The 22,911-nt window shown below is 43.2% G+C and overlaps 1 protein-coding gene across 1 annotated transcript; it reads right to left on the reverse strand.

Moving 5' to 3' along the window:
* Positions 1 to 19,659, reverse strand: LOC146190487 (cytosolic non-specific dipeptidase-like). The gene is made up of 11 exons (XM_084600176.1): positions 19,516 to 19,659; positions 18,433 to 18,603; positions 15,484 to 15,639; positions 14,933 to 15,090; positions 13,951 to 14,025; positions 11,462 to 11,606; positions 10,143 to 10,242; positions 8,846 to 9,017; positions 5,028 to 5,113; positions 3,797 to 3,957; positions 1 to 95 (listed from the first exon to the last, which is right to left on the reverse strand). Exons 1-11 carry the CDS (start codon positions 19,657 to 19,659, stop codon positions 48 to 50), a joined length of 1,416 nt encoding a protein of 471 aa, XP_084456302.1. The 3' UTR covers positions 1 to 47.
* Between the last annotated feature and the right edge of the window lie 3,252 nt (positions 19,660 to 22,911).

A 22,911-nucleotide genomic window follows, 5' to 3' on the forward strand; every position in this document is an offset into this window, starting at 1 on the left:
TTCTTTGTTGTGCTTACAGGCCAAAATTTTCAACTTGCCTTGCAGATTCACGCAGCCTTGGAAATCTCATAACAGTAAGCAGCAAACAGTTTAGCCTGAAATGAAAGAACAAAGCAATTCATTGATCAGGCTACATGAAGAGTTTGCATCACCTTTCAACAAAGAACGACTACCGAGATTTAAAGCAACAGTGTTAACGAGCCCTTGGAGAACGAAAAGTCAGCGTAGTCAGCGAAGCCGTCTTGTTGGAAATAATATGACATCATGAACAGAAAATAAAAATTAGTCTTTAAAACTAAACTTTTGGGAGTTTAGGCATGGCATGAAAACACAGTGATATAACGAAACCTAGGATAGCCTCTTTACCATCCGCTTTTCAATCCATGGCTTTTCCAAACTATTTATTTAAATTAGTTTTTGGGAAAAGGAAGGAGCCTTATACTGTTCAGTGAACGCCATAAGATTGTGGACACCTACACCTAACCAGGTCAAGATTATGTTTCATATTTTTGTGTATTGTAGATGGGTTTATAAAAAAAAGGAAAGGTGCTGTATGTGTCTTTGACTTTCAAGGTTGTTCATGATGACATCGCACAACCCAGGTCTGCCGCAATTTTTTTTAATTGCGAAAGCAATAAAGTCCTTCGCGTGCCCCGCTGGGGTGGTGCAGTGGTAAGACGCCCGACTACTGTGCCGGAATACCCGGCTTCGAACCCGACCTCGGCGGCTGCGTTTAGATGGAGGCGAAACGAAGAGGCGTCCGTGTGCTGTGCGATGTCAGCGCACGTTAAAGATCCCCAGGTGGTCGAAATTACTCCGTAGCCCTCCACTACGGCTCCTTTTTCTCTCTTTCCACTTTCTCTCCCACCCTCCTACCTTCCCTTACGGCGCGGGTGAGGCGTCCACAGAAAACAAGTGAGACCGCGCCTTTCCCTTCCTATAAATCAATCAATCAATCAGCTCTAGCGTGGCACGGCGGTGCACACGCCCCGCTCACTAGTGGCGCTACTGTCGGTGTGACGTCATACCAGGTGCAGAGAAAAGGGGCCCCAGCCAATATGGCTCTGTAGCTAAGCCACCTCCGCTGCCTCGTGCGGACAGAAGTTGTGGCTGTAGGTTAAAATTGGTTCACAGGAAGGGAAAGGCGCAGTAACTGTCACACTTGCTCGGTGGACACCCGAACCGCGCCGTAAGGGAAGGGAGGAAGGTGGGACTGAAAGTGGAAAGAAAGAAAGAGGAGCCGTAGTGGAGGACTACGGAGTAATTTCGACCACCTGGGGATCTTTAACGTGCGCTGACATCGCACAGCACACGACGCCTCTTCGTTTCGCCTCCATCGAAACGCAGCCGCCGTGGTCGGGTTCGAACCCGGGAACTCCGGCTCAGTAGTCGGGCGTCTTACCACTGCACCACCCCGGCGGGAGAAGGAAAAAAAATGCACGGACCTGCTACTGGCTCTGTAGCTGAGCCACCTCCGCAGCCTCGTGCGGACAGAAGCTGTGGCTGTAGGAAGAAGAAAAAATGGCTGAGGCTTAGCTAGGTTAAGCCTTGTCAGATGCGAAGCATATTGATTGCTAAACTCGGCTTTCCATGGTTACACTTGGCTAAAATTTTCTTTCCTTGGTTACACGTGCTTTTACACGGTTTAAACTTGGAATGCACAATGTTTTTCCATCGCATAAAACTAGGTAATAGCATGACTCGTTCATCTCTAATCTGTGTTACCGACACGCACAACGAACATGTCGCCCCCCCAGGCCAAGGTTACTCGATTGCCACTAAGCGAATATGTAGGCAAAGCAAAAGCTCTTAGAACACCGACGTGCTAAAGGAATCAACGATTTACACGGTCGTATGGGAAAGCCTCCCCGTAAACTACCCGTGTCCAGCCGGCTTGACGTGCACCAACGGTCATTATGTCTTCACCAAGCATGGCTGTGAGGTCACCTCATGTATACCCTTCGAGCCATATCCAGCCTTGGTGGTCCTTCAATTACACCGCCAAAGCCGACAAAGCGGTCCCTACTGAAACTGTACAAAACCGAATCGCGCAATTTGTTTTGTTACCTAGACAAAGAAACGATAGGTAGTGCGTAGGAGCGAGTACGTGCACGTGGTGTGACGTCACCATACCACGTGGTCCGCACGGCGTGCAACCGCAGCCGACGGCGCGAGCCGGTCCCCCGTCTCTCCTCTGTCGTGAAGTAAGCGTATCACGTGGTGTGACGTTACCATACCACGTGGTCCGCACGGCGTGCAACCGCAGCCGACGGCGCGAGCTGGACCCCCGTCTCTCCTCTGTCGTGACGTCAGCGTATCACGTGCTGTGACGTAGCATTCCACATTCTTTGCACGGCGTGCAACCGTCACGAAGGGCTGTGGTTTAACTCTAGCAATATGCTTCGCATAAAAGAAAATGCACAGGCCTGCTACTGGCTCTGTAGCTCAGCCACCTCCGCTGCCTTGTGCGGACGGAAGAGAAAATAGAGAAGAAAAAGAAGAGGGAGTGAAGACGCGCGCCGCAACAACAGCCGTCATCCACCACCGAAGCAGTGGCGGGTGCAATGACGGCCTACAACAGATAAAATTCGGTGGCAGGCTAGCCCCCACCGCAAGCGGCAGTGACCTACCTGTACCAGCCCCATCAGGGCCAGGATCAGCCACCCTTCACCACCTGATTTATTTATAGGAAGGGAAAGGCGCCTCACTTGTTTTTCTGTGGACACCGCAACCGCGCCGTAAGGGAAGGGATGAAGATGGGAGTGAAAGTGGAAAGAGAGAAATAGGAGCCGTAGTGGAGGGCTACGGAGTAATTTCGACCACCTGGGGATCTTTAACGTGCGCTGACATCGCACAGCACACGACGCCTCTTTGTTTCGCCTCCATCGAAACGCAGCTTCCTCCCCTGCGGACAGACTAGAGAAAGTAGAGAAGGAAGAAAAAGAAGAGGGAGAAAGACGCGCGCCGCAACAGCCGTCGTCCACCACCTACGCGGTGACGGGTGCAATGACGGTCTACAACAGATAAAAATCGGTGGCTGGCTAGCCCCCGCCGCAAGCGGTGTTGACCTACCGTCCCAGCCCCGTAGGGCCAGAAACAACCACCCTTCACCACCTCCCTCCTCTCCATGTCCCCCCCCCCCCCAGGAGAAGAGGGGGCCATCCTGGCGACTTAAGGGACAACAATGTCTGACGTCTAGGTCGTAGTAGGGTTTTAGCCGAGAAACAAGGACGGTCTCAAGTCCACGTCGTCGAAGGTCTGGCGAAGGCGTGACGGGTTCAACAATGTAATTGACGGGTGAGGTGTGCTCAAGGACGCGGTAGGGTCCTTGGTATCTCGGCAGTAGCTTGGAGGAGAGGCCAGGTGATGTACAAAGCACTCGTAGCCAAACACGGCCAATGGCTAGTTCACATTGACTCTGTGTAGTGGTTTATAGGAAAGAAAAGGCTCTGTGTCTGTCGCATTTTTCTCCTTGGACACCTGAACCGCACAGCAACAGTCCTGCTCCTTGAAGGTGTAATGGAAGCTGACCTTGACTGAAGTGGCATAGTGGAGCTTTCTCTTCAAAGCAATAAAGACCACCTGATAGGCCACAGAAACTCAGATGGGTATTAATGTTTAGGATGCTGTTATAAATTAGTGCATTGTATGTCCTGCACCTTTCCGGTCGTTTACTGGCGTCATGCAATGACTGCTTATGATTTAAGGCCGAAAAATGTCTTGATTCAACCAATGGGCATGTCTTGATAAGAAATAGGAGCGTGGCCAGTAAGGAGGAAGTCGTATTTGAGCTCACCCCTCGAACCAAATCCTCGATGGGGATGTGCTCATTTGCCAAGTAACCACTAGATCCACTGATGGGTATCTGAATCACGTTGGCGGTCACGTGGTCCCGCAATACGGCTGCGGCAGCAACAGTGTCCCCGCTCCGTATCAAGTCGGGATCGGTGCCGTAAACTGCGAGGAAGAAAGGTAACCTTTTTTGCCCGAGTTCGAGTCGGAGATAGCGATATGATATTGCACATTACTGCTGCACTTCACATGCTGTTCTATATTTCGGGTTGAGCTGCATCGAATTCTATCCCTTACAAATTAACATGAACATTTTTAGTTTTTTTATAGTGGGGAGTATTGAGCTGCAGTCACTTACAGCATTAAACAGCCTCGGGTGTTTGCAATTATTGCCTGCTTTGTTTGTTTCTTTCGCAGAGGCTGCCTTTCTAGCAAATCAAACTACACTAGAAAAAATTGCTTCAGAAAGGCAGTCGTTCGCTAATAGTTCAGTAAACTTGATCAATCTCAAAAAATTGCGTTTCGCTGACTTGTCAGTTGATTCTCTCTCCGTAGCATGTGTAGTCACGTTACTTGCAATAATGAATTATATAAAGCGCATTTAAATGAGAGAAACCCCATTTTAGTACAAAACGCCGAGAAAAATATGGCCCTTGAAAGTGGCTGTAACACGATGTATAGCATCTCACGTTTGTGCAAGTACGGCTTAGTAAAGCTCTCGGTTTCATGTTTGTAATTCTTAGTCATAGGCTCAATGGCTTACTAAATCCATTTGCAAATTCATATTACTGTTCGGGTTGTTCCGGCTTTGAGGGCTTCTTGGTCGAAGGACAGAAAAATAAACATTGAAAACAAGACAGCCTTTCCTTAACGACCCTAAATCCAACTGCGAGCAGAAGCTAACTTACCGCGTTAGCCTTCGAACTCTATGCATAGACACTGCTGAGAGAAATTCTTGAATCATGCTGTGAATTTTACCGGTAATGGCTGCTGTTCTTAATGATGACCAGAGAACTTTTTTTTAATTTTACCCATCAAGTATATTGGCACGTACAAGAATACTCCATGTTCCGTAAACCTATGTGCGCACTTGTATGTTCGGCTCTTTCTTCGCCATAATCAGAGCGCCGAAGAGTGTGTTATGAATAGATGCAAACTTTTCTTTAAGTAAGAGACTTTTCTGGATCAAAACAATATCATTGCTTCCCCCTATGTTAAAGTTGACTTTCACGCACCGTGCTTGACGGCAGTTTCGGCGGTTTTGAAATGGGGGAGTCTTGGGTCGACTATCCAGGGCTCACTGCTGGTGCTGATCTTGATCCTGGAAGGTAGATAGGATGAATTTCTTACTACAAACTTCATTTTTAAGTAAACAGAGAATATATGTGCTTGACGAGTGACGCATTAAAAAGTTTTTAAACCAGGCGTAGGAACCAGAATCAAACACTTGGAAAAAATGAGATGGTTCTAAATCATATCTATACTTCGACAGAAAAAGCAAGCTGCCAAGAAAAGTTGAAGCCCAAAGCGGGGAGAAAGGTTGGGGGTCTCAGCAGAGAAGGCATCTCCAGCTGTAAGGACAATGAGAAGTGCCTTTGGTGATTACAGAATCGAGCAGTTGTTCGGAATAAGGAAATTTGTGTGATTGAAACCCGCACTTCTAGTCAATCAATTATTTCTAACTACACTTTTTGCGAAGTATGCATGAGAGATTTGATTTCTTTCGCGCATGTTGACTATTATGCATAATTGCCGTGAATGTGGATCTAGTCCTTGAACTCAACGGCATTCTTAAGTTGCTGAGCCCCGAAAACAGTAACATCATTGTTATGGGCGACATTAATGTAGGCAGCACAAACACATCTGACGTACAACGCTATAAGTACACAAAATTCCTTTTCAGCCTCGGTTTAGAACCCTTAATTGACGCACCTACATGACCCAAAAATCTTGGGCGCGCACACACTCATAGGTAATGTTTTATCTAACGTTCTGTCCCCTCACATTGCAGGGGTAGTCCGCTTCGATATAACTGACAGTTACTCCGTTTTTCTACTACTTGAAAGTGTGACCACAAAGAAGCCTAACGTCTCCAACTTTTTCTCATTTCACTCCCACGATAACCGATGAACCCTGTGTTGAAATTGCTTTTGAAAACTTAGGTGTTATAATCAATAGAAATAATAATTCTTGCACGTCCGTATCTTCATTTAAACAATTGGTATTCTTTGCCCAGAAACCCATAGATTAAAAATGAACTACTGCGGTCTATTCGCAAGAACATAACCTTCATTAAGAAGTCACATGACCTCCATTTAACCTTTCACTCAAAAACAGCTTTCGCGCGTATTCGCAAACACTGGCTGCACAACTTAAAAACTCCAAACGAGACTACTATGAAAGAGACGTTATTAAAATGGAGATAACAATGCAACACATTGGCAGATCATCAAATCATTTCCGCAGATAGACTGCCAGCAACCAACTACAAACGAATTTCATGATGGTAATAAGACGCTAACTGATCCCTTAGACATAGCGAACGTTATTAATATATTTATTTCATATTTCCGGCCATTGCAAGCTTCCGTTCCTTGTAATATTTCGTGTTTCCCATATTCATTCTACCTGTATGCCACGTCACTTGAAGAAATTATAATGACAATGCCTTCCTTAAGGAATACTGGATCAGGCTTAGCTCAGATCCATCCATCTAAGATAAACGTTGTGGCCCGACAGCTCTCTTTTGTTCTGGCTGATAAAATGTTTAAGACAGGTGTTTTCCCATAGCATTAAAAAGAGGCAGAATAGTGCCGGTTTTCAAGAAAACAGATCGTAATAATATGTCTAACTATCGATCAATAACTGTTTGCCTCTTTTTAGCAAGCTCATAGAGGAGACTCTCGTTAATCGTGTAGCGAAGTATTTCACTAAGTTCATTCGCCCCGTCAGTTTGAATTGTCCCAATTATTCAACAGAGCTTGCACTATTAGAACTGACCCTATCAAATATTTGATTGATCAAAGACTTTGGGCGGGGGTTGTTTTTATAGATTCTACTAAAGCTTCTGATACTATTAACTACACCCTACTTTTCACCAAGCTGGAGTCTATGGGAATCTGCGGCCCAATTTTAACATTTATACGCAGTTATCTACTGATCGAATTCGGATAGTAAAGGTTTCCAACCTTTTATCACAGCTAGTATCCATTAACCAAGGTGCGCGATATGGGTTCAATTTTAGGGCCCACTGCTTTTCTTATATACATTAACAATTTGCACCGTTACTTCACCAAATCTAACTGCATTTCATACGTCGCTGACACTAGATTATATACTCAGGGCAGAAACATAAATGACCTGATCATAGAATTGAATGCTGAACTTGGAATTCTAGTTCATTGTTGCCCAGATAATGAGCTTGAAATCAATCTTTTAAAAAAAAAATTTATTTCCTTTCATTTGCGTAATAAACTACCGATCAATATTGCTCCGCTTTATTTGGATACTGACATCATTTCCCTTTCTAAATTTAAACATTTCTTGGTATCATCATCATCATCATCAGCCTGATTATACCCACTGCAGGGCGAAGGCCTCTCCCATATTTCTCCACTTAACCCGGTTCTGTGCTAGCTGCATCCACTTGACCCCTGCGAACTTCTTAATCTCATCCGCCCACCTAACTTTCTGCCTCCCCCTGCTACGCTTTCCTTCCCTTGGAATCCAGTTTGTTACCCTCAGCGACCATCGGTTATCCTCTCTTCGCACTACATGACCTGCCCATGTCCATTTCTTCTTCTTAATTTCCACTAGAATGTCATTAACTTGAGTTATTTCTCTGACCCACTCTGCACGCTTTCTATCTCTTAATGTTACCCCTACCATTTTTCGTTCCATAGTCCTCTGGGTTGTCCTCAACTTAAGTAGAACTCTCTTGGTTAGCCTATGATTATGACTAGCAGCTTACCGGTATCGCTCAAGAGGAAAGTGTACAACAGTTGCATCTTGCCTGTACTCACCTATGGGGCTGAAACGTGGAGGCTAACCAAGAGAGTTCTACTTGGTATCATACTAGAACATAATTTAAAATGTTTAGTGCACACTGAATCATTACGCAAAACAGACATTTAGTATTAGGGCACTTTTTCGGGCACGTCATTATTTTGAGGCATTCCGGCACTTTTTTTTTTTTCAATTTATTCAGAGTCACTTAACGTACTGCATGTCACCTTGGGGAACTGCATATCTCACTCACATGTCAAGCATCTGTCATTTACAAAATTCTGCAATTCGAATCGTTACCGTTTCCCCGTTCACTGCCTGAGGTGACCCCAATATTATTATCCTTCCTTTATTGAATCTGCTCTAAGATTAGCCACACTTATATGCAGTGCTCGCAATTGTGACACTGCAATCCTGACTAGATTTTTCCAAAACGACTATTTGCTACTTCCTAGAGTCAACACTAATTATGGCAAGGAAACCCTTTTGTTCTCAGCTTTAACTCTATGGAACACACTACCATTATGCGTGAAAACAGATGAGTCGTACAGGCTTTTCAAAAATAACATCAAATCACTTTATTAGCAAAGTTATAACCACACTTAGCAGTGTGGTTATAACTTTGCTAATAACTGTAATGATGTATCCTTACTCTTGTTGTTCATAGATTTTAAGATATTGTAATTTTTAATTCTCTGATGTTTTCGTGTATTTTTGCCATTTTTGTGTTTTAGTAGGTCCCCCTCCAGTATCGCCTTGGGACCTCCTCCTGTACCAATTAAACAGTAATAATTTGTGTAATACATTTCTGACAACAAATCCTAGAACTTTAAAGTTTGTCAACTTCGAATTAAATTAAACCCTCTGCCTGTGAGATAAATTGCCTCCTGGAAAATAAACCTGAAAGGGCCCGATCTGCAACTATAGTCCTACTGTAGACACATGTACATACAAACTATACCTACTGTATACATAGTATAATCATACTGTACAACCCAGTCATGCTACGTAGTGTTCTTTAACCGTGACTCGAATTTGAGTTACTCACTTCAGATTGTTGGGGCTTTTGCGCTTGGCAAATTCCCGTTCGAGGTGGCTGACGACACATTGATGTACCTTCTGGGAAGTCTGGTAGGGTACAGTGCGGATGGAAAACTTTCCAGTCACCTTTCCTGGAATTACAGCTTTCTCACCGGGTCCACAGTAAGCTCCATGTATTCCTGGGGAAAGTGCAGTTGAGATGTCAGTGGCCTGTACTGGTAGTTAAGTCCCCATACTAGAGTCAACAACGGGAAGAACGAAGGGCTTATGCGGCAATTGTATTAACAGATTCGAAACGAGCAATTGTCTGCTCCTGCACACTAGGCAAGGAACGAAGTACATTTCCACCTATTTGAAAATGGGTACGCGCGCACCAGAGTAAGAGACGTGGGCGCAAATGTAAGGGTACGTTTGTTTGTGCGTCACCATCGACTGACGCTACCGGTGCCTGCACCAGCCTAGCGTAAAATCTACCCTCTGAGCATTAACGTTGACTAAATTCCAGGCTCAAAGAGAAAGAAAGAAAGAAAGAAAGAAAGAAAGAAAGAAAGAAAGAAAGAAAGAAAGAAAGAAAGAAAGAAAGAAAGAAAGAAAGAAAGAAAGAAAGAAAGAAAGAAAGAAAGAAAGAAAGAAAGAAAGAAAGAAAGAAAGAAAGAAAGAAAGAAAGAAAGAAAGAAAGAAAGAAAGAAAGAAAGAAATGGGACGTTGCGCACGTGTGCACGTCATTCGCCGATATAACGCGCCGCTTCAAAGGAAGTCAAACATGTATAACACAATAGATCATTATAACGAGGTTATTTTGGAGAATCAATATCTTTATAGTAATGCGACGCGTATATGAAGCAAATTCAGAGAAAATAGGAGGGGAGAACTAAAAGCCGGTAGGTACAAATTGAAAATGCATGGCGTGACATACGTATTGGGATTGCTGACAAATAAAAATAATTAAAAAGTGCCATTCTAAACGGTCATTCAGTTTTATACAGTCCTCTTTGCATCGGACTATCTGAAAGAATGGCCTTTAATTCTGTAAGGCGCAGTCAATATTGAACGCCAAACAATAATCAAAATAAACTGAGGCAATCCTTAGGTCAATCTGGGAGGAAAGAATATTAGTTTCAAAGCTGGCTATAAGTAATTTTGCCTTAAACTTTGCAGCTGCAGAGGTGAAATCTAAATGATTTCTCTAGTGTCTTTGAAGCTGCACCGAAGCATTGTTCTCTTGCTGGAAGATAAATTGAAAAAACGCGACCGTCATGATGACGCCGGTCGTTAGCCGGCATTTCTAAAGGAAATTTTCTTACCGTGAATGCTGAGGGAGGGGCAGCGCCAGCGATGCATCAAGGTCTCCTTTTCGTCATCTTGAGGATGCTCCCCAACTCCAGACTTCTCAAGGAAACCATTCTGAGAAGTGTAGAAACCAATGTGTTGATGTTAGGTCATGATTAATGTGAGAACAAGATATCGGGGCTCACGATATCAACATTGTAGTACGCGTAGCTATGCAAACACTAAGTAATGAAATAAAACTTTTGCTTTGTCTTCAATGAAGCCTGGTGTCACTATTGGGATAATATTTAGCTATCATCACATTGGAAGCTAACTGTTTTAGAGGGTTACTTTAATAAAGTCTGTCATCCGCTGCGAATCTCAACTGCATCTCGAGTATGCTAGAAGAGAGAAACTGATTTCGAGCATCATACTCAGGCTCCTCTCCACGTAATGCGTATACACAGTAGCGATGGGACTGCTGTCATGTGGATGTTTCAAGCTTGTACTCCGCAATCTGCAGGCATTTTCTGTATATTATGCCCAAGAATAAAAAAAATTTGAAACATTTAGTGTAAAAATAAGTAATTTGTCATTCTAGATTATTGTTCTCCTAACCTCCATTTCCAAAAGACCAGGCTGTTCTAAAAGTAAGAGATCTCAAAGACGTCTTCACAATTTAATAAACTCTTAAATAATATTCCAGTTTGGAAGAGTATGGAGCCAAAGACCAGTTACTGAAAATTCACACTTTCTGCCTGCTGCGGTGAACGAATGCAAAGCGTGTGATAGGTCTAGTTTGATTTATAGAGATAAATGTCCCGAAGCGGCTCAGGCTATGTGAGAGAGGTCGTAGTGCCGCGGCCGGGATTCGATCCCGCATTCGTGGGCACACTAGTAACCACTGCACCGATTTCTGTGTAATTCATTTTTGTTTTGTTTGTGTGTGTATTCAGAGACAATTTTTGATTGACTATTGATTTTCATCGTGTTCTATATTGCTCATTTTTCGTTTTGTATTTTCCACTCCTGTTACAGCCCCTTATGGTGGCTGACAGTATTAATAAATGAAATGAAATGAAATGAAGGCGGGTTTAAAGCGTGACATAGTCGTAGTCTTTGGGTCTCAAGGGCGAGGTAAGCAATTAGTTGGGCTTCCAAAGCTGACAACAGATGATTTATTGCATTTTTAGACACATTCCGTCCAGACGATAGGCTGAAAGAAAGCGCATTCATTTGGAAACATGTCATGTAAACTAAACGCACCACCTCACCATGGGCTCGTGAACGCATTATAGTTTCATTACCGGCTCTTTGGTGAAGCAATCATGATGACACTTTTAGCAGGGCGTACCAAGTCAAAGGCGATGTTTTCGTACATCTCAGCTTCCTCGGCTTTCAGGTCGTCCACATCATCGTCGAAGCCCGGTATTGTGATGCAGCCATTACTATCAATTAGAGTATTGAGCAGGTGAATCACATCTGGCATAGCTTCAATACTGGTGACACGAAGAGAACAGAGAGCGTACCGGTTAGACGGTATTCACAGGAATTTCTCAATAGTGAGCTTTTGCTTGCTACGAAACAGGGAGCAGCTCCTTATTCATATCTAGATTGATGGTTACCATACTTATGGTGCTTAAATGTTGCGCTATTAGGTCCAGCAGTTAGAATGTTTAAAAATGCAAACCGATAATTACGACACAAGGACATCTTTTAACTGGTTTCGTGAACAGTTTACAATCAAATTATAGGTCGCATTGTACTTATGGTTCGTTTTACGATTTTGAATTGGAGAATAACTAACCGTGTAAGCAGTACTATGCAATTATGTGCAAGATATAAGAATTAAATTCGATTTACTAGCAGTGAAATCTCCTTTCGTAATGAACAATATTCAAAGGTGTGATATATATTTGAACTCAGGAAAATCAGAGGGACAAAAAGAATGCCTTAATTTTTTATGCTGGTGTGCTTTGCGCAGTTAAAATCTATAACATGAAGCACCTTACCCTACAGTAAGTACTTCTGCATGTAATATTAAATGATATAAAGATAAGGCTGACTTAAAACAGCCTACACAGGCACATGCAGAGAGTTTACAGAGTAACTATACAGTGTCCAAGCTAACTTTAGCCAAGGGTTTAAAAAATCAAACATTTGAGGCAGGCCAGAGAAGCCACTTCTTAGAAGTGGTTTCTCTTGCCAGCTGCGAATGCACAAAGTGTAAGGAAGCTATGCCATTAACTGATGCATTCAGTGTTTTAAGCGCGTACGTTTCATTAGTTCGTCTATACCTGACAGCAAAATTTTCAATCGGTTTTGCATTTAAAGAATGGAACCAAAGGCTTTTATTACTCCATGTTAAAGATATAAAACACACCCCCATTCCACTGACTTAAAGCTTAGTCTTCGAAATTTCTGTAATTTTTTGCCATGATATATAGGTCAAATTACATAAATTTGGCCAACACGAGGTTCTAAAGTGCGAAATGGCAGGAGGGGCATTCAATAAGAGCATCAATATCATTCACGTATGAGAAAGAACAATGAAGCGAAGGTTATTTAGCTTAAAAAGCCTAAGAAAACGATAAACGCAGAAATCAAGGAAATACAAAGAAGTAGTGGAAAGCAAAGCTTCCATTCATGTAGCAACCATTTGAATGCAGCGCAACATACTTCTCAAAACACACCTAAAGCTTGTGATGAACGTGCTACAGCCGAAATTTTGCAATCTTACCGCATTCGTAAATCTACAAATGCGATGATTTTATAGTTAATTGAGCCTTTTTTCCTCTTTCTTAAGGTTGGTATCAAAAGCTGTTGTAGGCTTTTCAATAATGGCGATTCAAGCATGAATATCCTAATACGTTTTTTGAATCTGGAACCCAGATTGACCATAGTTCAGGCCAAGCTCGTGATCGACCACAAGTTTCCAAGGGTACCGCAACCTGGCCCGACTTCATGTTTACACGCTGAAGTAACCGTTGTGCATGGCACATCTAAAGTAAGAAAATAGCACTCGGTCGCCGCTACGAACAGGACTTTGGCGCTTCTGGAGACACAGCTTGTATTTATGAATAGGATAGTTTGAGCTCTTTTAACAAGCCACTTTTTCTCTGCCTGTTACAAGTATACTAACTCTAATATGAGAGAATTTCGATAAAATATGGGCATTCCTTATATATGTACGTTTTCTTCTACAATTAAGCTAAGCCTCAGCATTCTGGACTTGATATCGTAATATTTATTACTAGTATAACACAATTTTAACATATTGCATCACGAATACACCGAACATACCTCAGGAAGATTGACGTAGACAGCTGTTTTATTGCTCGACATCCCTGAATGGGAGAATTTAGAAATTACGATATTTCCATGCTCATGGAGGCATAGCAAGTGTCCGCAAAGCACCCTGCGTTTGCACTCGCAAAGCAAACTAACTAAGATGCCTGATTTGTTTAGAATAAAACGGCGCTCAGAAATATTGCACGATCGCCACGTATATTTGTTTCTCAAAAAAAAAAATAGTACAAATTGAAACGGGTAACGATCGCAGAGAAGAGTTGTGCAGCGGGTGTCTACCCGCGCTTGACCAGTGATGTGCGAGCTAAATTAATGGAGCATTGTTAGACGAGCACTGTGCTTTTCAATAGCTTCCTAGCAATTCTTTTACAAGTGGCTTGAAACATAAGCGGGTGTTAGCCGCCATATTCTGAAGCCCGTGCCAGCTTTGTGTGCAGAAGAACCTGCTACGTTTAGTCATCTACAGCTTTGATGCTGACTTCTCTAGAGGTGTGCCGATTGCTTGACTGCTGTTTTCTCCTATACCGCACTTACAGAGTTCCTCCGTAAATACCGGAATGTAGGTCCATTCTGGCACAGATGACTTCAATCTGAAAAAAGCAAAGGCCCCTGGTTGAAGAGAAAAGGGAAGATCAAAATGAGGATCTCCAGTACCCCAGCAGCTATCGCTCCCTGACAAGTCATGCAGGAGATAAGGCCTGCTTGCACAGCGTGCTATTCTTACAATATTTTCGCAGATGTTTTCTCCCAGTCAATGCAGTGAAAAGGATGTGAAGGATGCAGTAAACTTTTCCTTTATTACAGCATGTATAAGCTCTGCTTCAGACAAGTGGAAATTAATTGTTAGAAATTTGCGAATATTCTTCCCCAAAAATATTTAATTCTTGGATAAAGTTACACGCTACACTGGTCGTCATAACTTTCATTTGTATAACATCTGCTGCATGTAACCTGTAACTTATGCCATCAAAAAAGCACTGCAAAACAGCAAACGACGGAAAGAAATATCTGAACCTTGAAAACACGCACACTGCAGAATGAAGAGTATAACACCCTAACCAGTCCTTGTAATCTAGAGTTTCCTTCAATGCTGCTGTCGCGCTTTTAATCTCCAGCTGAGCACCTATTGTGTAGGCTCGTACAGTAAATCATACTTCGCCTCTCTTTTACAATTCGGCATATTGTAAGCATGAAGGAAATGTAACCCAGGGAATCTCTCCAGCAGAGAGTTGGGACACGTCTTTATTTAGTCACTATGCTCAACGCAATAATTAGTTTGCAGTCAGGTGTTGCTGAATGAGCTTTAAAAAGGCACGTGAACCTGTTGTTAGCACACTGTATGAACTCGTGGCTCGGAGCTGCTATCGCCGCTCTCGTACTTTGCGCAAAAAAAAAAAAGTGTCTTCGTTACACTGTGAATATGGGGTTTGAAATGTGGTTTGCCGATGTGGTAACTAGTAACTAAATGCGGCGCTCCGCCATGACCACAAAACGGCCACTGCAAGAGCGATCTCACCTTAGTCCGTAAGAGAGGCATGGTTTATTCTTGGTAAGCCAGCATCCGTTTGAAATTACGGCGGTGTGGATGCCATCGAAGAAATCAGAGGCCCTTTTCGATTTCACATATTCAAGGAACTCTTTGGAGCCAGTCTCTTTCATTGCATCGAAGAGGAACTACAACACAAGGAAAGGGGTTGTGTTAACTGTATTTATTGTAATTTAAATATTTTAGCTCGGTTGCTGATACAGATACAGCTATAATAAATTGCGAGAAAAATATTGTACAACTAGAAATTACACTATTGATCCTTTAGACCAGCTTTCAGTGTTACCAGCTGAATGGATGAATTGGTGATTTTTTTGTTTTCTATTTCCATCAATGATCTTGTTGCCTTTACCACTGCTCATTTTTATGCGTGTCTAATTTACATTTCACTGTATTATATTTGGGCCCTGTCAGCAGTGGGAAGCTTAATTGTTCGACTTGGATAGGTTTTATTGTAAAGTGTTTTCATCTATGTCAGATATTGTATCTCAATTGAAGTGGCTCAGCTTTCCTGAACTCACCCTGATGTTGACAGGAAGCTTCACGCCGACCTTGTTGAAAGCTTTCAATGCCCACATCCAAGCCACCACGGGACCCTTGCCGGCAGCGCTACCACGACCAAACAATTTGCCGTCCTTTTCAATTGGTAGGAACGGCTCCGCATCCCACCCTTGCCACTGCGAGAAAATCAGGCTCTGGTTTCTCACGAATAACCCATTTTTGTCACAATGACTCCGTAGCTCTTTATACAGATAGCAGAATATTTTGTGCCAAAATTATAACTTTATTTCCCATATCTACAAAGTTCTTGCGAAGCCAGCGACAACCCCTAAACTTCGTTAGATAATCTTAATTTGGAGAACTGAATTGAACCAGATTTTTCGATGACAGCCTTTGCTTTATTACATGTTTTCATCCTAACAATTATACACATATATTTTCTCAGTGGAAATCAATCATTGCCACCACTCCTCTGTCCTGTCGGCAGCTCCTAGTGTTTGCGTATTAAGTCGAAAGCCTTTAATTGCTCATCCTGTCGGCGTTCGTTCGTCCGGTCACACTATAATGACATCACCAAAAACTGAAACTAATGTCACCATAATAATAAAAATGCGGTCTCCATCGGGATTCAAACCTCCACCCGTCTGATCCTCTGCCGAGCACTTTAACCAACTACGCCACTTTTTTGCGCCACTCCCGAGATGGTAACACGCACATCATAATTCCCCTTGTCTGCCGTGATGATGATATTTAAAATTAACTAAATCCCATCTCCACCGGAATTCCAACCTCTATCCCTCGGATCCCTAGCTGAGCACTTTAACTGCACCACGCCTGGGACCGCGAAACACGCATCATAATTCTCCTTGTCTAAGTGAGGATGCCAGTACCGATGACAATGATGCTGCAATGAGTGATAATGACTATAATGGTATTAGGAATGATAAATATGATGCATTTATTTCATAATGATGATGACAGCAAACGTGATGCACAGGTTGCATCAGCAACGCTCAGGCTTTCGCATTTCTGCAGAGTAGGTTCCACAGCGCTCTCGGAATTTTTATTCTGGTTTTTAAAAAAGCAAATTAAGCGAATGCGACCAGAGAATGGATGAATCGAGGAAGACCACTCACGGATAGTGTGCAAAAGTACTTGCTCCCAACAATAAGTCATCGTTCCCGATGCCTTCGTCCCGAAGAAAGCCCTTTGAGATTTCAAAACAGAACGCAATATTGCCGCGCAGTTTTGTTATCTCGGTACCTTCAAGATTCATGCTTCATGGACGCGGCTTTATCACATGCTTTCTGGTGCAAGATGCGCTGAGAGCTTGCTGAAATCCTTGTAGCGACGCGCGACTACTTCAAAACTGCTTCATGTCATTCTGGGTATATTTGCCGGCTTCATCTCCATGTTTCCTCGCCGCCTTTAAATTAAGCGCTGCTGGGAGTTCTGTATTTGGACGACTACCACTCATGTTTGTAGCTATCAACGCTACCGATTTTTACAGTTCTTTGTCGGCGAAATTCAGTTAAAAGAAGAGTCCATTTCATTTTCATGCCGGTCTGCTCGTTTATTGCCTGCGGAATAGTCACTGCCACGTTGCAATATTGTGTTATTCCCATGATAATGAAACTAAAACCTTTTACCTGTATGTTTTACTTTACGTGTGCAGTAGAGCATCCACAATTACTTTTTTTCATTTCCATCGAAGATAATAGACGGCCATAAAAACAAGACACCGTTTCCATCTTCACGCCTTTACTTTCTGGTTCCAATGTCGCGAACTGAAAATAAATGGCAATCAGGATACATTCTTATCAATGACCATTTGACAAGATTTGGAAGCCCATGAGGACATAAGTTTATCACAACTCTTTTCGCACAACTTGCCTTCCCAGAATAATTTTTCCACGGTTTTTATAAGCTTCAAGCTTTCTTCCTTATATCCCTACATATACCAAGACGTAAGCGTCTTCAAATGAGCTAATACTCTCCATTTGCCATACCATAGTCGACTTTACTTTCCTCCTCTATTGGTAATTGAGGGTGATGATCGATGGCGCGACGTCCCCATTTTCAAACAAGAACACTCCACACATGTTTCCATTGAAGCTTTCCCGTTAGCGTAGGTCTACATTGTCACGACTGTGGTCCGTGTCCGGCTATCAAGGCTCCCAGTCGACGAGATGAGGTGAACGAAATGTGAATTTATACATTACTTACAGTCATGGTACAAGGCAAAGCAATATCGGCACGGGGGCTGAAAGCTACTAGCTGATGGCGACTGTCTTCGCACAGCGACGACCACGAATACTCCGCAACGTCCCTCTAGGCGAGCGGCACTCAACGCTACGAACGCTCACGACAGTCTCCCTCGACAGCCTTCTTTTATAAGCCCGGAAGCCGTTTGCATTTCAGTTGTCCAATACGTAGGCGGCAGCCACCAGTGGCCCAAAAGGCCCAATAGCGAGCGCGCTTGTCTGCCGTCGTGTATCTGCCGCAGCGCGAGTGAGGAGGAACGTGGGGTTTGAGGTGTCAAGGAGTGGCCAACGTGTCCAGACGCACCTGGCGCCGAAGCTTCTCCTCAGTACCCTGAAGCTATGCGCCCAGCACCAAGGCTTTTAAAGGGGCCCAAGGCACTCGCCGGCGCCCGCTCAGCTCCAGCAGTTGACCGCAGCAGGAGCCACGCGAACCGCGGCCAGAAGCCCGATCATAGCAGCATGCACAGTGTGACTTGCCTCATCCTTGTAGCTTTACACCAAGCTTCAATCATACCATGCCCGTAGAGCGAAGGACGAGGCTTCATTGTGCACGTCTCGTAATGTCAAAAAGACAGCCTATGTTCTTACGCAGAAAAGCAAGATCGAGAGCTATAATTCCGTTGACACCAAAGAACATAAAATACACTAATGACAAGTATTAAAAAAGCAGGCATACGATCAGCAAAGATGTCCAGCATGTAGTACCTTGTGAGCCGGGAGGACGTCCAAGTGGGCGTATGCCAACACAGTCTTTTTCCCCTTGTCATCACCTGTGCACCCTAACAGAAGCGGAGGTGTGGGTAGCTGGCTGGCGTCGGGGTACCTGTGGTCACCTAATTGCTCGAGATCCACACAGACACCTTCATCTTCGAGCAGCTGTCAGAGGCGTGAAATTGAATTCATGACATTACATTTGCCTGTACTAATTTTATCATATAAATTGCTTCCAATTTATAATTTTCCGCGTTGTGGCACTGCACCAAACTACAACAGTGAATTGTTTGCAGCAGTTTTTGCAACCTCACTGCAAGCTTCAGTAAAAATGTTTGAATTCACTTAAGCCTGAGGGACCATTTCGGCAGGCACAAAAAACAGCGAAACGAGGAAGCCAAGTTTACGCAGCTGTGTAATACTGCTGTCCTAAAATTTCAAGCCGCCCTAACATAATCGCAAAACTTTCGCTGTGATGTATGAGCAGCCTTCATGTGGCCGTTTCTACACTCCTTATAGCAGTCATTGTTCTCATAAACACAATTTATATTGTTGCTTGTATAAATATCCTTATAGCAAGCACTGTTCACATAAAAACAATCCGTATTGTTGCTTACATAAAACCCAAAACATTACTTCAAGAACGCAAGCAGTTGAGATGCTCACAAAAACAGTGTTGAAAAATTTACCATTGCAAACATGTCGGTTGTCCTCGTCTGGGGCTCACCATGAACAGGCTATTTTTTTTTTTCGCACGAACAAGCAATATAATTATGTTCTGCTAGACCAGAGTTCAATGCAATTTTAGGCATTCGCATAATTTTGATGCTTCCATTTCACCGAATCTTCATGTAGCTATCGTTTAACATTACGACCGCCAAGGTGTAATTCTATAAATATGTGAAAGGTGCCAAACAATTATTGGTAAGGTTTAAACCGCAAGGAGTACTCATTATTTCCTCAGCGAGGAACTACGACATAAAATGGAGAGATACAGATGTTAACAATCTTGAAATCTGTTCCTGATAGCAGGAAGAGGTCAGTGGTTAAAAATAGCCGAGAGTACGTTCAACGTACCTTCCTGGTCCACTCGACACAACGATCAACGTCGATTCGATGCTCCATCTGCGTGGACACACTTGGTATGGCCATCAACTGCTTGAGCGATGCCACTATCGCCTCTTGGCTTTCATCAATGAACCTGTAGAGAACTGCCCTCATCAAAACAGTGCTTATAAATGTCGTTTATGTGTAAGTGCTGGCCTTGGCTTTGTTCAAGTGTTATCATTAACTAATTAAAATTCGCGATAATAAGGAATAAAATACACTAATGAATAAGCACAATGAGCATGTTGCCAAGGGCTAGCATTTGCTCAAAGAGCTGCTAGTCACTGCGCCTGCGGGATGTCTAGTGTCCCGCGCAAAATCCCAGAAGAAAACGCTGCAAAATATTTAATGTTTTCAATGCATGTTCTAATCCTAAAACTGAAAAAAAAAATAGGCACATAGGACACAATAGAAGAAGTGATTGAATATAGAACTTTTTGTCAAGAATTTGAAATAATTCCTTTAAGCCTTGTGGCAAGCATAAATGGAATAAACATGGATTACTTAATGGAGAGCGATTGTTCCTAATATATTCGAGTGCGGACAATCGAGCCTGAACTATCAGAGTATCCGTTTTAAAAACCCATGCAAAAGCACGGGACCGGTGTTCGCGATGCCTCTCTCCTAGAGGAGCCCTCTTGGTCATATTTCGTGCACGTAGTCGGCTGTGCAGCTTGGTGCATCTGCTGGCAACGCTAAAACTGTAAAAGCACTTAGCGAGGTGAACGTCTAGTTCACTTGAAAGAGGTCTTAGTCCTTGAGTGTTTCTTTTCAACGTGACAGTGCTGTCATGAGGTGTAACTGGCGTTGGATGCTCAAGTCACTATGTGGTGAAGCCAGCCGAGCAGACCGAGGGCATGATGCTGTTCTTGCGTTGCCTGCTTCGCTGCTGAAGGAAACGGATAAATCAGCTGCACCCTATGTCACCTGATTTATTGTTGATTTTAAACGTTCCAGTAACAGAAGTGCACCTCTTATGGTCAGCAATTGTTTTTCTAATGCCACAGTCCGCAGCAGCTTTTAATGTTAACCTTAATCCCAACGCCACAAGTGCAATGCCGTGCGAGATGCAGCTGCAACATGGGAACAGCGCGAGCTCCGAGGCATCGATCTGTGCCTACCAAATGTTTGGAGGACGCGCTCGCGTCCACGAAGAAGCACGTAGAGGTGCGCCCCGTTTTGATGCCTGGCCCGCGCATGCTCTTTGCGGATTGGTTGCTAGTACGCCGATGTGCAGCCAATCGCTGCAGGAAGTGTGCAGCTAACGTGGGTACATCTCATACACGCCGATGGGATATAGAGAAGCTCATATGTTGGCATGTTTTATATATCGAATTACCGATATATCGAACTATTTTGAGATCTCCTTCGAGTTCGATATATCGGGAATTGACTGTGGTGCAAATTAAAATGGTACATATTACCGTATAAAAATATAAAATTACCGCTCTAGATTTCGTCCTCTGCGTGGATTTAAACATATACGAAGCTGATGTTGAGTTTACAAAGGAGAGTATATGTATTCATATAACATGGAACCCAGTTCGGACACTAAACCGACAGCTGGCCGAAATCTGCCCTTGGTTTTGCAGGGCGTCGACTAAGTAACAAGTGGATGCGTACAAACGAATCCCTAAACTATATAATGTTCCAGTAAGACGTGAACAAATTTCCGTCGACGAAATAAACAAAAATGAACTTGGAACTTCACGTAGCCGAAATGCAGCCACCCCCATCCCCCTATGGCGCCTATATTTACACCTGCCTTTTTGGCCCCTTGACTTGTTTCCAAACAGAATATTTAATAAGGCTACCTTGAAGGGGGGATTTATAACCATAAGCTATGTATTATGCTTTATGCTTGTCTTAAGCATTACCGCCTGTCACTTCTGCCATGGCATGATGCTGAGTTCCCTTGTAACTAAATAAGTGGGAGTTTCCTACCTTACGCAGCACAGTCACATTTGATACTTCTAGAGCATTCAACGATATTGTCACGGTTATTATTTCGAATCTAAAAGATCGAGCACTCTTACCTGAAAACTTCAAGTAATTCTTGTTGTACATCGGCGCCGGCCATTTAGGCTGAAATTTCGTGTATCTTCAGAAATGTAAGAAAACACCGGAAACTTGGCGAGGTTAAAAGAATCTAAAAATAAATACAAAATGACTAAATACATTTTTCATGCACCAATGCAAAACTTCGGCGCATTTCTTCAGGTATTTTAGCTTTGTGACATGTTGAGGTTAAGAGACATGCCCCTATATATGTTCTCTTAGAGCCATACATAATACAGGCATATTTCCACACGCAACCATCTTTCACCTGAGAGACAACTCTTTCCGTGACGTGACACCTTCGCAGTGCATCAGTGACCTCGCTTCGAGCGACGCGGTCCCTTCACTTAAAATTCGAGGACACTTTGGCGACTAAGGTGATGAAAGGCGAAAACCTAGGTGCTCCATTCTGCTACGTGATTGTTGCCCAATGTAGCGATGAATGCTGCTACGAGTAAAGCGAGCGACTACTCTTTCACATTCTGCGAGTGTATTTATTCAGTGAATTCTTCTTGGCAGCGACGAGATCGCGCTCCTTGTATTTTCGCAGTTGTTCTACGTTTACTGTTGCGCGGTTAATTTTACCGGGTTCGCGGCATTATTTACCAATTGATTAATTAATTATGCAACTGTCACAAAGTCGTACGTGTCACAAAGCTGACTAGAACACCAAAGCCGGTCTTTCCTCTAACCGATAGTGTTGAACGTTAGGCTCTTTCCTCAACAGTAACAAAAAATACATGTACAGAAGCAATATCACCCTTGATCATCTAATTATTATGAATTTTAATATGTCGGCATCATCTACTCAATTTGGAGCACGTCTTTTACAGGTTTGTGTGATTTCGATCAGTGGGGCTAGAATCTGCGGTAGTTCATATTTTCACATGCCTTCTGACACTCTGGCAGCTTAGAATTACAACATGTACTATATAAATCTGTTTTGAGATACTTATGGAGCAATACTTAAAGAGGAAATTATGTATATCGAAGAAACGGTTCAGCTATTCCATTACCATCGTCTGTATTAGAGTGAAACGCCTGTACTAAAGATTCAACTTTCTTATTTATTGACAGTACTACAAAATAAGTACTACAACAGTAAGGTAAAACCAGCGGGCATCGCCACTTCCCCTTCCTCTTCTTCAAGTTCAGGCAGAGAGGGGTGGACAGAGAAAGAGAGAGTGGCTTGTGCTGCAGCTGTGCGGCCGCTCCGTCTGAAAAGGAAAACTAGGTGCCGAAGTTCATGAGGCGAGAACTGCGCCCCGCGAAATTTAGAAGACCTCATCGATTACCTCCGAACCTTAT

The sequence above is a fragment of the Amblyomma maculatum genome, chromosome 4 (genome assembly GCF_055883805.1).
Source record: "Amblyomma maculatum isolate TAMU_Amacu chromosome 4, ASM5588380v1, whole genome shotgun sequence".
Classification (NCBI taxonomy): Eukaryota; Metazoa; Arthropoda; class Arachnida; order Ixodida; family Ixodidae; genus Amblyomma; species Amblyomma maculatum.